This window comes from Dipodomys ordii, unplaced genomic scaffold, assembly GCF_000151885.1.
Source record: "Dipodomys ordii isolate 6190 unplaced genomic scaffold, Dord_2.0 Scaffold35, whole genome shotgun sequence".
NCBI classification, from domain to species: Eukaryota; Metazoa; Chordata; class Mammalia; order Rodentia; family Heteromyidae; genus Dipodomys; species Dipodomys ordii.
Window position 1 is genome coordinate 10,893,006 of NW_012267251.1, and position 16,965 is coordinate 10,909,970.

The window sequence follows — 16,965 nt, forward strand, 5'->3', positions numbered from 1 at the left end:
GGCTGATGGGCCAGACGGCTGTGGAGGGAGCCTACCCCTCAAAACCTCAAAATCAGACCTGGATCTGGAATCCTGTGAAGTTCTGCTTTTAAGAAAGAATGAACCCCATGCTAGTGGCTCACACCTGTCACCCTAGCTACTCAGCAAGCTGAATCTGAGCCACCCTGAGCAGTAAAGTCCATAAGACGCATTTCCAATTAACCACCAAAAAGCCTGAAGTGGAGGTGTGGTTCAAGTGATAGAGTACCATCCTCGAGGGGGGAGGGGGGAGCTAAAGAACAGTCCTCAGAGGCCCTGAGTTTAAGCCCCAGTAGCAGCACAAGAAGAAAGGAAGAAGAAAAAAAGGACAGAGTAGGTTCATCCATGCTCTAGCCAGGAGGTATGAAGGTGTGCTGTGGAAAAGAATTTCCAGAGAGACAGACATCAGAGCAGAGGGGCAGGTGGACAAGAGGAGAAGAGGAAAGAACAGGGCAGTCCCTCTTGTCCTAGCGTGGAATACAGTTCCCTTGAGACAGGAACAACCTGCATATTGCCTTGCAGAAGCAGGAATGGAGTTTCTGCAGCTCCTAGCATCACGTACCAAGTGGCCAAAGGAGGAGATTGTCTTCCCAGCCCACCCGTGCCCACACAGCCCCAGGCACACCCCACTGGGCCCTGGGCTGCCCACCAGCGTAGGTAGGCCCTCCTGGCGCATGCGTGTTTTGCCTCACTGCCAACCCCCCCCACACACACACAGCAGGGCGCCCCCGCCCCCGTGCCACTCAGCTCTAAACCCACAGCAGACGGAACTCGACTTAAAAATAACTATTTTGACAGTTGCGATGTAAATATGTGAGTGACGCGTGGGGCTGTTTTTCCTTTACACTTCCCTCACCCCTCGCTCCCTACCCCAGCCCCAACTAGGCTGAGACGATGGGAGAGCTCCGCCTGCAGGATGCTCCCCAAAATGCAGCAGAAGGAGATGTCCTGAGCACTTAGCTGGGAGAACCCCAGCCCACTTTCGCCACCCCAACCATCTTGAGTTTGGAGGCAAATACATTTAATCAGTAGATCTTGTCTATATTCTGACAAAGGAGAAATTGCCTAAGACACGGGTTAGTTTAATGAACTCTGATCTCTCTCTCTCTCTCTCTCTCTCTCTCTCTCTCTCTCTCTCTCTCTCATCATGGGGCTTGAAGTAAGGGTTTTGCTCGAGGATAGTGCTCTACCGCTTTGAGTCACAGCACCTTTACCAGTTTTCTGGTGGTTAATTGGAAATAAGAGTCGCATAGATGTTCCTCCCTGGTCTGGCTTCAAACTTTGATGCTCAGATCTCAGCCTCCTGAGTAGCTAGGATTTTAGGTGTGAGCCCCCAGTGCTCACACCTTCTTCCCATACTTGGTCTTCAATTTGATCTGTGCTTCCAGTGTTTACTCTATACCAAGCACCATAGATCCACGCTGAAGAATACATGAGGTATGCAAAATGCACAACTTGCCATTTGTAATACTTACCTGGGCGAGAGCCAAGACTACAACACAGCACTTTAGGTCTGCCAGCTTCTCCTCTCTTCTTCTTCTTCTTAAACAGCATCATGGAAATGAGGGGACATGATGTTTTCCAGGATTCCTATCTGTCTCTGTGGAAAAAGGTTGGAGTGGGGGGTGGAGATGAGTTAGAGAAAAAGAAGAGGAAGGGAAAGGGAGGAGGGTGGATTGGAGAGAAAACAACTATGTGCAGACACCTCCGGCAGCCATGAGGTAAGAGAAATTCTTGGAGAGCTCCAGCTATCCTATTCTGAGACCTCTTCCCCTACCAGGTGGGGTCCTTCTGCCAGGTACCTGCTGAGGCTGGAGGGGGCAGGGGGGGGCTTCTTTTCCTAATACAGCATGATCCTGCTGGGTGCTGGTGGCTCATGACTGTAATTCTAGTTACTAAGGAGGCTAAGATCTGAGGATCAAGATTCAAAGCCAACCTAGATAGAAAAGTCTATGAGACTCTAATCTCCAATTCACCAGCAAAAAAACCAAAAGTAGAACTGTGGCTCATGTGGTGGGTAGAGTGCCAGCCTTGAGAGAAAAGAGTGGGGCGGGGTAGCACTCAAGCCCTCGGTTCAAGCCCCAGTAGTGGTATGAAAGAAAAACAAAACCAAACCCATTCCACCGTAATAGTAGATTCTGGGGACAAATGCCTTGATGCTGCTCAGAAGATCAAAGCCTAAAAAGTGCTAATGAGATGTCAGGAAGAGGTTCCTAGAAAGAAGGGGAAATTGGGAGCAATAAGGTCCACCTGTGACCCCCAGAGAAGGCTCTTTACAGCAGTTGCTAGCATGGCCATTGCTATCATCTGCATGGCCATTGGCAGTCTGTAGATGTTGGTAGAGGGGAGAGAAAAGCATCCTTCTATTAGCCTTTCCTTTTCTCTCTGTCCTTCAAAATGAGCTTAAATTCTGTCTCCCCTGACCCATGCCCACTCTGTAAACCATTGAGTCCTCTTAGGCCCCTGGTACTCCCAAAGCCCTTTGCTTATATTCTACCCAAGTCATCTTGTACTCTTTGAACCTGTCACACTGCCTTTTGTTACACGGTGAGCTCCTCAGGCCTCCGGCAACAGCTGACTTCCCTGTGTTTCTCTTGTTTCTCCTGCAGCAGCTCCCACGGGGCCCTGTACAGCAGCAGGACTCAATCAAATAGATCCAAATGCACACAGCACACGTGGTTTCACACCTGGGGGTGAGGGCTGAGGTGCAGACAGTAGGAGGTTGGAAAATGCACTCAAGTTGGACTCCTGAAGACTTGGGACTCATATTTATCCCAGACTATTCAACCAACTTCCTGAGGGCTTTGTATCAGCAAGCATCGAGGTGGCCAAGTCTGGAGGAGAGGCAGCCAACCCAAGGCTCTAAACCACACTGCCCAAAGCACTCTTTCTTCACAGGTGACTGGCGTTAGGGTAATGGATGATGGCTCTGTCCCCTCTTGGAGAATCTGTCTCCCGCCCCTCATGCAAGTGGGGTTATGATAGAGGAATTCTTTCTTAAACAGTTTTATTGATATATAATTCATATACTGCATAATATAATAACCCTTGTTCATAGTGTTATGCCATCTTATAGCATGCTTGCAAGGCTGAAAATTCCCATGTGTCCTGTCAATCATTCTGACAGGCCCATGTATAGGTCTTTATTCTGCCTGTTACCATAACTTATCCTAAGCCACCTTTCCTGCTCCCATTCCAGCCAGACTTAGCTTAAGACTTCTGAGATGTTAGGAGATGGAGGGCTGGCTTCTCTTACTTGATGTGCACAACTTCAGGGTCTCTTTGGGGCTTGGATGTCTCCAAAGTCTCGCTTTATATCCACACTCCCAAGCCCTCCTCCAAGTCTCCATCCTCCTCTTTCAGCAGATTGGTAGAGACCAATGTTTGGCTTCTGCTGCAGTGTATTACAGTGCGAGATCAACACGGAGGCCCCATCCGCCCTGACAACATAATTCACTGACTGCGAAGGGATATAATAAAGTCTGTTTATTACAGCAATTAACAGAGCAGCGCTTGTCGGCATGCTTTTCTGGCCACCAGAAAAGTGCTTACTCCAGGTGCCCCGATTCAGGAAACCATGCAACTTGAACTAAAATGAATCCAATTAGAGGTTTAGAAAATGAACCTACCATCCAGGACTCAGTTCCACAGAGGTAAAACCTCAGTGCAGGGGCAATCAAGATGGAGATCGCTATTCTACTGGGTTAAGATCTGGGCATAGGGGAGAGTGTTAAGGGAGAGTGGCTGGAGGCAAGGTTGATGGGGATACATTGATTGTATACATGTGGAGAAATATCATAATGGCTCCCCCACATTAATGTATGATAATAAAAATAAGAAGCTCTAGATGTGTCTCTATTCATGGTCTTGGTCTTGAGAATGTGCATATAATGCACCCCACAACCCAGCCACCCTGTGTGCAAGGTTCAAATCTCATTGACCTACATAGATATAGGTGGGGAACATTAGCACCATTGACTCTCAAGGGTCCTCTGCCACTGCAGTGGAGGAGGGGAGTGGAGGCAGGGATGGAGGAAGAGGACCAAAGGCTGGGCCAGGGAGAAGAGACAGAGGAGGAAAGCTTCGAAGAAATCTTTTCATTAAGCCCTGTTTTCTTGAGTGTCATCAAGACCAGAAGATCCAAGGAGGGAGAGTAACTTTTGGTACAGCACTTGTTAAGCATGTTCAAGGCTTTGGTGTGTGTGTGTGTGTGTGTGTGCGCATGTGTGTACCGAACCTGGGCACATTCCTTTTGTTCAACACTGACCATCTACCATTTGAGCCACTACTGCTCTACTTCAGGTTTTCTAGTTTTTTTTGGGGGGGGGGTCCAGTCGTGGGGCCTGAACTCTGGGCCTGGGCACTGTCCCTCAGCTCTTCAGCTCAGGGTTAGCGCTCTACCACTTGAGCCACAGTGCCACTTCTGGCTTTTTTCTTTTTGCTTATGTGGTGCTGAGGAATCTAACCCAGGGCCTCATGCATGCAAGGCAAGCGCTCTACCGCTGAGCCACCTTCTCAGCCCAGGTTTTCTAGTTTTTAATAGGAGATAAGAGCCTCAAGGACAGCCGGGCACCAGTGGCTCATGTCTGTAATCCTAGCTACTGAGGAGGCTGAGATCTGAGGTTCATGGTTCAAAGCCAGCCCGGGCAGGAAAGTCTGTGTGACTCTTATCTACAATTAACCACCAGAAAACCAGAAGTGGCGCTGTGGCTCAAGTCGTAGAGCGCTAGCCTTGAGCTGAAGAGCTCAGGGACAGTGCCCAGGCCCAGAGTTCAAGACCCACAACCGACAACAAAAGAAAAGAAGAGCCTCAAGGACTTTTCTGCCTGGTCTGGCTTTGAAACATGATCTTCAGATCTCAGACTCCTGAGTAGCTAGGATTACTTGCCACTGGCATCTGGCAAAGGCTTTTGGCTTTGTTTGTGTTTATTTGTAGTGCTGGGGATCTAACCCAAGACCTCTGCATACTAGGCAAGTACGCTACCACTTGAACTATAGCCACCAGCCCTTTTATTTTTGTTAGTGTATGTGGGGGGGGGGTGTTGGTCCTGGGGCTTGAACTCAGGGCCTGGGTACTGTCCCTGAGTTTTTGTGCTCCAGGCTTGTGCTCTGTCACTTCAGCCACAGCTCAATTTCTGACTTTTTTTTGGTGGTTAAGTGGAGACAAGAGTCTCATGAAATTTCTCTCCCAAACTGGTTTCAAACTGAGATCCTCAGATCTCAGACTCCTGAATAGCTAGGATTACAGGTGTGAGCCACAGGCGGCCTGCTTATTCTTATTTTTGAGACAAGATTTCACTGCAAATTTTGCTGAGGTTGTACTCTTAATTGAAAGTTCTCCTGCTTCTGACAGGTGGGATTACAGGTGTGTAACATGATGCCCAGCTATGGCTTTCAGTCTGATTCCCTAACACCATGAAAATAATTAAAGACCTAAAGCTCCTGGAGGGAATGTGGCTGTTTAGAGGGGGAGGGGTGTGCGTACTTTTCAGCTTGGAGAATATAGGCTGTCTTGTTTTCAGCAGCCTAAACAAAGACTTTAAGCCATTTGTCCTAGCTCTTTGGTGGATGGGTCAAAGAAAGAAAAGTATTGGTTTAGATTCTAAAGCTCACTGCTAATTAACCAAACTGAGTCCCCTGCATATTGCTTATACCAACAGGACATCTCTCTGAATCATAGATGGCATTCCCTCGAAGTTCTAACAGCCTGTCCTGAGTGGCTGGGAAAATAACCTGAGCAGTAGCTCTTCCTTGTTTTCTCTGCAGCAGAAAACATGGAACTGGGTACTTAAGCCAGGTAACAAACCAAAGGCTTGAATAGAGGCAAACCCCTGCCAAAGATCCCTCTGATTGAGGGGGGACTTTGTGTGTTCCCCTTTCACCATCATTCCTTTCCCTCCTCGGGCCTCTGGGGAGAGGTGCTGTGTTAAGGGATAAGGGCAGAAGGCAGCCTGGCCTCTCTGGAATAGAGAAAGTCAGAGCTTTGAGCATCATGAACAACGAGATAAAAATAGCAGTGTTACCATGGTGACGGAGGCTGGGAGAGTCCTGAGGATCTGTCTGGGTCCTGCTATCTCCCCCTCTCCCCTTCCTTTTGCTGGATGGAACACAAGAATGAACTGAGGGAGGTGGGAGGGCTTCCCAAGAGGGGAGGGAGACAGACAAACAGCCCACTAAGAAAACCTTGGAACTCCAGACCCTGGGGGCTTCTGCCAGAACTTAGACATCCAGGACACAGGCCTCTGGCTTTTAGACTTCCTTTCTCAGCATAAGGATTTTCCCGAGGGATGTCCTGGACAGTGCCCACCTACCCCTTCCTGGTGGGTGGTCTGACCTGGCTTCCCTGTAAAAAGATGAGGTTTCTGTTTCTTCTTTGTGATCTCTGGTTGTGACCCCCACAGGAATTGATAGAAGAGGCCCAGGCAGGACTGGCACAGTGGGCACTGACCACTCCAGGGACAGCCTGCGGGTGGAAGACTTCGTGCTGACAAGCCAGGTGTCTTGATCCTAGACTGCTCAGCAGCGTGGATGTGAAGAGTCGTGTGAACTAAGAACAAGGTGATGGTGACACCTGGCGTCTCTTGATCATGCTTGTGAGTCGGAGGAATGGTGTGTTCACTCCTTCGGAACAAGTTCTGGCTCTTGGTTCTTAAGTTCTGGTCAATTCAATCACCTCTGGGGTCGGCAGCCACCTTCAGAATGAGCCGGAGACTCCCCGAGACCAGTTTCTCCATGTCCACCAAAGGTGGCAGCCTGTGGTTTCTCTTCACTGGTGAAGGCTGACCTTGGAGTTGGTGAGCAGTTTACCTCTCAACATTCTAAGAGCCGCATGTGGACACAACAGGCCCAGTGTGGCCCCTGTACCATGTGCCTTCCTGTGAGGTAGGGAGGGAGCGAGAAAGCAAGTGGAGGAAGCAGTTTGTCCTCGGCTAGGAGTCAGGCACAGCACAGAGAGGCTGACGCTGTCCACCCGAAGGCGCTCACTAGGACAATCCCACGAGGACAGCCTCAGCCAGAGGGAAAACGCACAGTCAGTCTGTAGACAGGCCAGACTTGGGCTGAGGCCCTTCCCCTTGCAGAAGGCAAGGAAAGAACGAAGGTGGAGTGGTTCCATTAGCTTATAGACAACTACGTGAAGGGAAACCCAGGAGTTACATAAGTCTGGGCCCTGACCTGAAGGTAGTGAAGGAGAGGAGAAAGGGAGACCAAAAGAGGGCAAGAAGGTGGCACTTGAGACACAATCTGGAGTCCCAATCCAGATGCTTAGACAGACTCCGCTGGGTGTGGCTGGAGAAGCACCCTGCCCCCTGCTGGATCATAAGACACCTGCAACCCGTTTCCGCAGCCTGGAGCCCCACTAAGCTCAGCACCTCAAACCTACAGACCTGAACTCTACAGAGGACTTAACAATCTCCCTATGTATTTCTATGGGTCCATATGCTACATTCAAAAAACCCTCCCCTGGAAGTGGAAAAGGAAACTGGCATTCTGGTGGAAAGGGTCCAACCTGAGATAAGACCTCCACTGGGGTCCCAGACAAATTGCATCCCAGGACCCCAGCCGGCCTCCATACTTCACCCTGCATTCAGTAACCCAAAGCCCAAGAAGAAGGACTTTCCCTTTTACGGCTCAGGGATGCTCAGCCCTCCATCCTTCTTCAAGGTGGATCTGGTACTGATCCACTAGCCAGGACAAAAGCTGTGTACCCCCTGCCTCATCCCAAAAGCTCTGAAGCCCGACTTCGATGGAGTCCCTGGAAAAAGAAGTTGAAATAGAAATGAATCTTTGGAAAGGAGTGAGACTCCAAGCAAGGTGGGAAACGAGGCTCATCTGGGAAGGAACAGGAAGGCAGAGGGAGGGTTAGAAGTCAGAGGTCTGACTGCATGCGGTGTGTGGATACGGGCTGCTTTGGCTTTTTTTTTTTTTTAATTACACCTGTCCTGTGCTCACCCAAGGGCACAGAGGTGGAAACAGGTTTCCAGAATCCTTTCACAAGTGTCTGTCTCCCTGAGAAGGAAAACAGAGGGTCAAGATAATACAGCGCTGGCCCTGCCTGAGGCCTGGATGAGGAGGCCACCAGCTTGGAGGCCAAGCACAGCCACGGGCAGGCGCTAGCGGGCATCTAGACAGCCTTGACCTTGGAACCCCACCCACGTTCCCATGGCAGGGTGGGAGATATCCCATGTCCTTGGCAAGTCCAGGGCGCTATCTTGGGGGAGGCAGCTCTGAGTGGACCCCAGCCAAATCCCGCAGCTGCCCAGACTCTGGCCCAGGGTGAGAGCATCCCCCCACTCCCTACCCCCCTTCCCAGGCCCGCATTCTTTACTCTCCTGACCTTACCTCGGGGTGAGGCCCTGTGGTTGGGACATAATACCCAACACCTCTGAGTCTCAGGGATAGAATTTCATCCTCCCCTTCCAGAGGACTGCAGGCTCGCAGGCCACCACCAGGGACAAGGGCTCCCAAGGGAGGGCTTCAGTATTAGGGAACCTCCCCACCCCCACGTTTTTCTGCCCTTTCTCTCTGCCTCACTCAAGGCCTTTGCTGTCCAAGACAGAGAACCAGGAGGTTTCCCTCTGTCCCTTGTGACCCCACTAGTGTTTATTGCTGAGTCTTGCTGTTTCCTTGAGAGTAGGGCTTCTGTGTATAATTCTTTGGATATAAAAGGAAATAACAGATTGTTGGAGGCTGGGGTGGGAGGGTGTCCAAGGAGAGGGAGGACAGAACTTTTAAGCCTTAGTGAAGCCTCACCGAGACAACCTTGATCCCCCAAATCTGCTCAAAGCCCAGGAAATGCCTGACTGTGGGCATACGCCAGGCAGGAAAGGCGGCCAGGTTCTGACAAGCCACAGAAGGGGCCTCTGCCCTCCCCACTTGCCTGGAGAAGCACGCATTCCTGGAAAGAGGGGTTCAGCCCCTCCTTCTCTAACAGGCCACAGTCAGATAAGCTATTCTGTCCTGGGGTGCTGGGGGGGGCGGTACCTGGGAGGATCATGGCAGGCTCACTGAAGCAACAGAATCTGCCTGAAGACTTCTGCTGCCAGGGTGCCTGTCCCTGTGCCCTTCTAGCACCTGAGAGAGAAGTCCTGGCACAATGACAAAGTGCAGGGAGGAAGGAGAGCAGAAAATGGGAGGGAGGAGAAGGAAGGTTGCTTTTGTTTTTTCTTTCTTTCTTTTGATTTCTACCCCCTAGAAATGGGCTGGGGCTGGGCTGGGGCGAGAGTGAGGAAGGTTGATGGGTTGAGAAGATGAAGAAAAAGGTCAAGGTCAGTCCTAGAGGCTCCCCCCCCCACCCCCAAGTTTCCCCTGAAGGCACCACATGCAAATAGATCCCCTTTATGGCTTCTGAGAAGGCAGGGGTGAGTTGGGAAAATAAAAGTGGGCACACAGTTTAGTTCCCATAGTCCAGCTCCTGGTAGATAGTCCCGGAGGGGGTCAGTGCCCTGGAGACAGACCTCCCCAGATCTTTGTTCTGCTAATGAGCCAGACATCATGGAAGTGGGGAGAGGGGCCTGTCCAGGGCTAGGGCTGAGGAAAGGCTGCCCTGGGGTGTTGGGCGGAGCAGAGCCCATCCCTTGCCTCTCCTCTTACTGCCCATCTCTGGCCTCTACCTTGGTGCCTGGCCCAAGAGGAAGCTGGGAAGAGCTGGGGTCCTGAGGCCCTGCCTGGGACTCCATGAGGGTCAGGACAGGGCTGTTCCGGGGCTCTCTGGCAGAATAGCTAGTTTCTTCTCATCTAGAAATCTCTCCCCCAAGGCTACTTGTCCCTGTGGGAGGGGCTACCAGAGAAGAGTCAGAGCCCTTGGGGCCGGGCCAACTTCTGCTCCTCTGGAAGGTATGCAGCCGGTCCTGAGGTCCCCCCTTGTGTGACTGGGGCCTTTCTCCAGGGAGACGGGAAGATCGGAAGTTAATAAGTGTGGGCATGAGAAGGCCTGTCAGGTGCCCAGGAGGCCGATGCCCTCCGATTAATCAGGAGCCAGCTAAGAGAAGATGGCTTCTGTGCCCAGCGTCAGCAGCAGTCAGCAGCACAAGTTCAGCCCTGGGACCTGACAAGGAGCCCCTGGTTCTGCTCACACGGCTGTTTCCCGCTCTCGGTGAATCTCTTCCTTCTTCCTCTTCATCTTGCAGAAGCCGTGGAGGCCACAGAAACAGGCGAAAGTGAACTGGGGCATGCCCTGGGGCAGGCTGGGGGGTGCTCACCACTGAAGATCTGCAAAGGAAAGGCAGGGAGGGAAGATGGGAGGGAGAAAGGCACAAGAGAGAAGCAAGCTGGGGTTAAATGTTCCCAGAATCCTCTGCGCTCCCTGAGGCAGCCCAGGCCCTGCTAGCTGCCACATGGAGCCGCATCATCATCCAATAACAGGCTCTTTGAAACCTGCGTTGTTTCCTCATCTGGAGGAAGCTGAACTCAAGCCCAGCTGCTGCCTGCTTTGTCCCTGGCCCTCTGCCTCACCTCACCTCATCTGAACACACCTGTAGCAGGCGATCAGGAAGCAAGCTGATTCAAAATAAGCTGTGGCTATGGCACCCGGGTGTGTGTGTGTGTGTGTGTGAACAGGAAGCAAGCTGATTCAAAATAAGCTGTGTCTATGGCACCTGGGTGTGTGTGTGGGGGGGGGGAGGTGTTGCCCTTTCTCCTTGCGGTCTTGAATCAAGTGTTCCAGATGTAGGAGGACGTGGTGCTTAAAAGATCCTCCATCCAGCCTCGCCTCTGCCCAGACACCTGGAATGCAGTCACCAAATCCTTCCTTCCCTAACAGCCCCAAGGTATGCGATTGCTTTGCGCATCCTGTGCTGCTCTACGTAACTAACCCACATTCTGGGCCTGGACATGCAGAGAACAGACAGTGAGAGTTCTTCGGCCAACAGGCTACTTTATTTAGCACCTATGCTGAAAACAGAGATTAGGAGTAGGCATAAAAAGAGTTCACATTATTTCCTTTCTTTTTTGCACTCTTACGGAGACGAACCCAGGGCCTCTCACTTGGCTTTTTAACTTCGGGCTGGTGTTCTACCAACTGAGCCTCAGCTCCACTTCTGGCTTTTTTGTTGTTGTTGTTGTTGACTAACTGGAAATAAGGAGTCCCACAGACTTTCCTACCCAGGCTGGCTTTGAACCATGAGCCTCAGGCCTCAGCTTCCTGAGTAGCTAGGATGACAGGTGGGAGCTACCAGAACCGGATGATGACGTCATTTAATCTCTAGCACAAAAGTCATGTTAAGGCAGGGGCTGAAGCTGAGTTTGTCCAGGCATGGCTCGTTGTCCCACATCTCTAGCTGGTCAGCCCTCTGACTCCACAGGAGTCAGGCAAGGGCCGCTCTAGCACCTGCAGGTATCTGACTGCAGATAGATGGGCTCAGGCTGCCAGAGCAGCGCCTTACCCCCCCCCCCATCTAGGTTTCCCTGCCCTTGCACCTGCACGTTCCTTCTGTTTCCGTTCCTTGGCTCTGAGCCTGCTGATGAGGAAGCAGAAGAACTTGTAGGTTAGCTCAGAGATGGGATCTGGGAACAGAAAGGGATGCCAGGCTTGCATCCTGACCCTGGTGAAATGGTTTCTCTGTGTAGGAAAAGCATGGGGAACAGACATGTGTGTGAAATGAAGGGCAGAGGGGAGAGAGGGAGGCCTGGGGGCGAGGTCAGAAGGTTTGAAAGAAGGCCACAGCACCTCCCTTGGTGGGCAGAGATGGCATGGGTGTCCTGTGCCTCAAATGCAAGACACACCTGTAAAGTGGCTCCATCTCTGAACCTGGTGTGGCCCAAGTGGCCTTGCGGACATTTCCCGAGTCTGGTCAACCTTGTCCCTTGTTTCTCCTGTGGAGCAGAGGCCCTCTCCATGCACACCGTACAGCTCAACGCGGAGCCAGTCCCGTCAGGATTCCCTCCTCCCTTCCTCTCTCCATTTCTCCCTCAGCACTCGGTAATACATCTAATAGCTGTAATTAATAGGTGCAATGCATTTCCAATGGCCAGCTGGGTGGGCAGGAGGCCCAGCTTGAGTCAGCATGGATAGAGAGGCAGGCTGCTATTTAATAACCCACCCGCTTTCCAACACCATTTACACACCCACTCTGCTGGAGTATATATAGTGAGCAGAGAGCAACCTCCAGGATAAATATAGACACAGCCGAGACACAACTACTATATTTCTAGATCCATCTCCTACAGCTATCTGTGGATCCCTCCCATGACAAACCTAGAGAGACGGGGATCCAAACTGGGGCTTAGGTAGCCTGGGTTCTATTCTTGGCTCTGACGTTGCTATGCTGTGTCACCCTAGGCCAGTGGCGGGACATCTCTGGGCCTTCATGTCCTTCTTTCCAAGCACCAGGAAGTTACTTAAGGCTTAACTTTCGTACTCCAAACCTAAGGAACTAGAAAGACACTGGGAATCCCATAAAAGAAAAAGGAAAGGAGAACGGGTAAACTCCTGGTTACCAGTACTTACAACACATTCACTTCCAGAAAGCTAGGGAGGAGGTCACTGGAGCTATCAGCAGCAGAAAAATGCATGGGGGAGAGAGCCTACAGTTCTTTCTCCAGTCAACAAAGCTAACTGGAGAAAGAACTCAGGACCAAAACAAGTCAGGCAAGTGTCTTTAACCTTCACAGCCCCATCCCACATCTAGGGGCACTTCAGGGTCTCTTCAGCCCACTTCCCTTCCCCAGGGGCAATTACGTCCTTCAGTGATGCTCTTCCCCTTGGAGTGCTTTGGGGAAGATGAGAATCCTGGGTTTTGCTCAGCCCATCCCTGTCAGTAAGGCAGAGGTAGGGCTAAGAGGACCCAGGACCCACATACTAAAAGAAAGATCTGCTGGGCACAATAGCTCAGGCCGATAATCCTAGACAGCCTGGACAGGAAAATCAGTGAGATTCTTATCATCAATAAACTACCAAAAAGCCAGAAGTTTCCAGGCACCAGTGGCTCATGCCTGTAATCCTAGTTACTCAAGAGGCTGAGATCTGAGGATTGTGGTTCAAAGCCAGCCTGGGCAGGAAAGTCCATGAGACTCTCATCTCCAATGAACCACCAGCAAACAGGAAGTGGTGCTATGACTCAAAGTGGTAGAACGCTCGCTTCGAGTTGAAGAGCTCAGGGACAGCTCCCAGGCCCTGAGTTCAAGCCCCACCACTGACCCAAAAAAAAGCCAGAAGTGGAGCTGTGGCTTAAGTGGTAGAGCACTAGCCTTGAGAGAAGAAAAAAAAACAAAGACAAGAAGGAGAAATCCCGGGCTGGGAAGGTGGCTCAGTGGTAGAGCACTTGCCTTGCATGCCTGAGGCCCTGGGTTCGATTCCTCAGCACCACAGAAGCAAAAAGAAAAAAGCCAGAAGTGGCGCTGTGACTCAAGTGGTAGAGCGCTAGCCTTGAGCTGAAGAGCTGAGGGACAGCGCCCAGGCCCAGAGTTCAGGCCCCACGACCGGACCCAAAAAAAATTAAAAAAAAAAAAAAAGGAGAAATCCCCCAGGAGCTGAACTGGGGTAGGGGGTGGGGAGTCACAAGTTGGTTCTCAAGAAAAACTAGAGGGCTGGTTACTCCAGTGGGATTTCTGGGTCCTTGTTTCCAAAGATAGAATAACACGGCGAGGGCCTGACTCCTTATTCCTCCCACAGCATGGATCTGGGGTGCTGCTTGCTCTACCAGGGCTTGAGCGGGCCATAACTCTATGCCCTGGAGTCAGCCCAGGCTGTCAGCCACATGCAGATCGCTAGGCCAGCCCCTGAAATGAGTGACGGCTGGGGACCCTCACCAGCAGGCACTGAGGGAGCCCTCTTTGCTGGGCTCGTTCTCTCCACACTATCTGCTCTGCACCTTCCCTTTCCAGCCTTTAACCTTCACGCGTGGCAGCAGCCCCAGCACCAGATGGAGGCTCCCTGGAGAAGTCAGGTCCTCTCCTTCGCTAGCCCTGGAACACTCCGCAGTCACCTGTGCCCCCCACCCCAGAATCCAGGAGGGACTAAGGAAGAGAGAGACCATGCCTTTACCCCAAGAACTACAAGGATGGAGGTGCAGACCATTCTCCCACTGCCCCATGACTGGCTCACTAGAATACAAGCTGCTGGCCCTGGCTCCTTCCCCACCCTCCTTTCTGACTTTCCCAGAACTCAGCTCCAAGATGGTCTGGGGTCTAGATGCTCTGCCTAGCCAGATATCCAGCCACTAGCATCTCCCCCCACACGAGCCACCATGGGGTTCCCCAGCCTATAAGCTCACTCTTCCTATGCCCCTCACCCCACATCTCTCTGCCACAGTCCGAGTCTAGCACTGTGGGCTAAAAGGGAGCAGTGGGGCCAGTTTGGACACGTGGGAGAATCAAGAAGGCTACGCTTAGCATGGCGAGAAGGCTGGGACTTGCGGACACCAACTCTCTGGTGTCTCTCCAGTTTTGGTGCGGTCCTTCATCGAAGTGGGTGGCGGGGTGGGGGTGGGAAGGGTAGAAAGACACTCCGCACTGTTGGGATAAGCCAAGAGTTCAAACAAGAGGTAATGTCTCTCCCACCTTCCAACTCTTCAGACAGAAGCCAAGAAGCTTTCCCTAAGACCCCCCCTCACGCCCCACTACCCCCACCTCAGGTAAAGGGCAGCAGTGAAGTGACCCGGTGGGGAAGGATGCCCCCAGAACCTCTGGAACAATGCAGAGCCCTGCCCCCCTCCCCAGAGCCCTTCGCACCCCGCCTCAGTAATTAAAATATGAATTCACCTTCCCTCCCCGAGCCATTCATCTCCGAGAAAGGAAGCAGCTGCAGCTTAGGAGACCGGATTTGGGGGATTAGCTCTGGCTCTGGAGCAGACACACCAGGAGAAAGAATTAAAAAGGAAGGGGGCGAATTGGGTTTTCTCTCCCCACCTCCTCCCTCTCCCTCCCTTGCCATCTCGGAGCCTCACACCCCACCCCTTCCCCCAAAGCCAGGCCTCTGCAGGTTTCTGGGAACTGTAGTCTACCAGGCAGTGTTGATAAACAGGCAGGCCAGGGGTGGGTGGTGGCACAAACTACAGATCCCAGGACTTCTTCCCAGAGTTGGCAGCAGCCTAGCTGGGCACCGGGCTCCAGTCTGGGAGAAGCCCGAATTCTCCTTGGAAGTTAACTCCTTCTTGGCCTGCGGGAGCCAGAATTGCCTGGATTTGGTAGCCAAGCCCTCGGAGCCAACACCCCTGAGGTCACCACCCCTAGAGCAGGCCAAGGCCAGCCACACTGGCCTTTTGTTTGCCTGCCCCCCCACCTTCCAAGACTAAGCGTTTATCAGTGGTTCTGAGATACTGGGGTGCCATCAGAGCTGGGGGAGGGGCGCCCAGGGTAGCAAGTCTTGAAATGCCCTTGTATCCTGCATTCAGGGTTTAGCAGAAGCTGGTGTACCCTGAATCATCAGAACAGCAAGAGGGGGGCGCTTAGGCACTGGCTCAGGCTAGAAGGGTCCCCCCCAAAAAAATAGGTCAAACAGTAGTGCTATCCCCTTCAGAAAGGAGTAGAGCTTAGCAGTCAAACTCCATTTCCACTAAAAATGGTAGATACTACCAGAGAGAGAGACTTGCCTGAATCTCTGTGTGGTTAAACATGGGCCCGCTCTCCCGTGGGAGCCTTTACGCTGGGTCTGAGGACGGTAGCAACTTAGATTGCTCAGAATATTTTCCCTTTCAGCTGTCTGCCGGCCTCGGATCTGTGAGTCCTTCGGGAGAGAGGGCATGAGGCCAGCTTGCCTATTCAGGGCAGTTCAACAATTATGTGACATATACAATTGTGTATCTTTCCAAGCCTGCCCAGAGATGACAAAGGCTGGAAAGGAGGTCCAACTTTGTTACCCCAGAGTGCCTCAAACACCCTCTCCTCTGCCCCTCCCTGCAAAACAGGGACTCTCCTCAGGTGAGTTGCTCTGCCTTTTTGTTCATGGAAACTCACCTCACCTACCCCTCTTCTCCCCTTCCCCCCCCCATCCCTTTCCCAGCTCACAGTCTCTCCCACTGATACAGACTCTATAGTTCCTATTTAGTGCCTTGCTTGGCTGGAGCTTTCTAGAGGTAGAATCTTCGAAATGGTTCACCTGTCCCTCTCCCCTCAGTGCTGGGGTCTTGACGTGGGTAAACTACACAGTGGAATTCATTCTCTGGAAGGCTCTGGGAACTAGAAGGAAGGGGACACTGTTCCCATCTAACTTTTCAAGGCGGAAGATCGGGAGTCAAGAGAAGGAATCAGAAACCGGGAGATTCTCAGAGCACCGCAGGGAGTAAAACAAATTCGGCTGCGGCAGCCTCACAAGGAGGGGGGGCAGGGGGGGGCAGGTGCTACCCATCTCTAGAGAATCCAAGCTGGGACAGGAGTGCTTATAACCTGGACCAGCCAAGTATAACCCCAGCTGGTTTGGGTTTTCTCTTTGCTTCTCCTGTTAGATTTTCTTTTTCTTTCCCCTCTGCTCTTGCTGGGAAAGTGTGATTGGCTGAGTAATTGGAGTCGGGTCATGGAGCCAATTTGAGGACCAGCACCCCCAGCACTTCTGGAGCACCCCTGGGGTGTGCACAGCACTCTAGGATCAGTCCCACCACTCAGGTGGTATTAGCTCTCCCTACGTCTGCAGGAGGCAGTAAAAACACTGGGTTCTGGCTTTGGAGAATCTGGGTTCAATCCCCAGCTCTGCCCCTTACTAGCCAAATGTGCTTGGAACAGTTTCCCAGCTTCCCGGTGGCTTGGATTCCCATAAGCAAAATGGGCCAATAGTAGATACAGCTATTTGGGGGAATGGATGAGCTCCTACAGGTTAGAACTGTGGGATACAGGAAGCACTCAGCAAATATCCATTGGAGGGAATTAGGAGCACCAAGACATTCTAAGTAACTTGCCTTCAGATTCTCAGCACCAAATATAGTCCTCTCATCTTCAGTGGTCTGTTTTAGACAGCCCGGGGGCTGTAGGGGGTGTGTGTAGGAAGCAGGGGTGATTCCACTAACATCACAGCCGGCT

General features: G+C 51.9%; 1 protein-coding gene across 1 annotated transcript in view; it reads right to left on the reverse strand.

Annotated features, from left to right (window-relative positions):
* The window catches only part of Klhdc8a (kelch domain containing 8A), an 86,085-nt gene extending 79,333 nt beyond the window's left edge, over positions 1-6,752 (reverse strand). The window contains exon 1 of the mRNA XM_013017325.1: positions 6,692-6,752. Coding sequence (XP_012872779.1) covers positions 6,692-6,752 — 61 coding nt within the window. The remainder of the gene's footprint in view (positions 1-6,691) is intronic.
* Between the last annotated feature and the right edge of the window lie 10,213 nt (positions 6,753-16,965).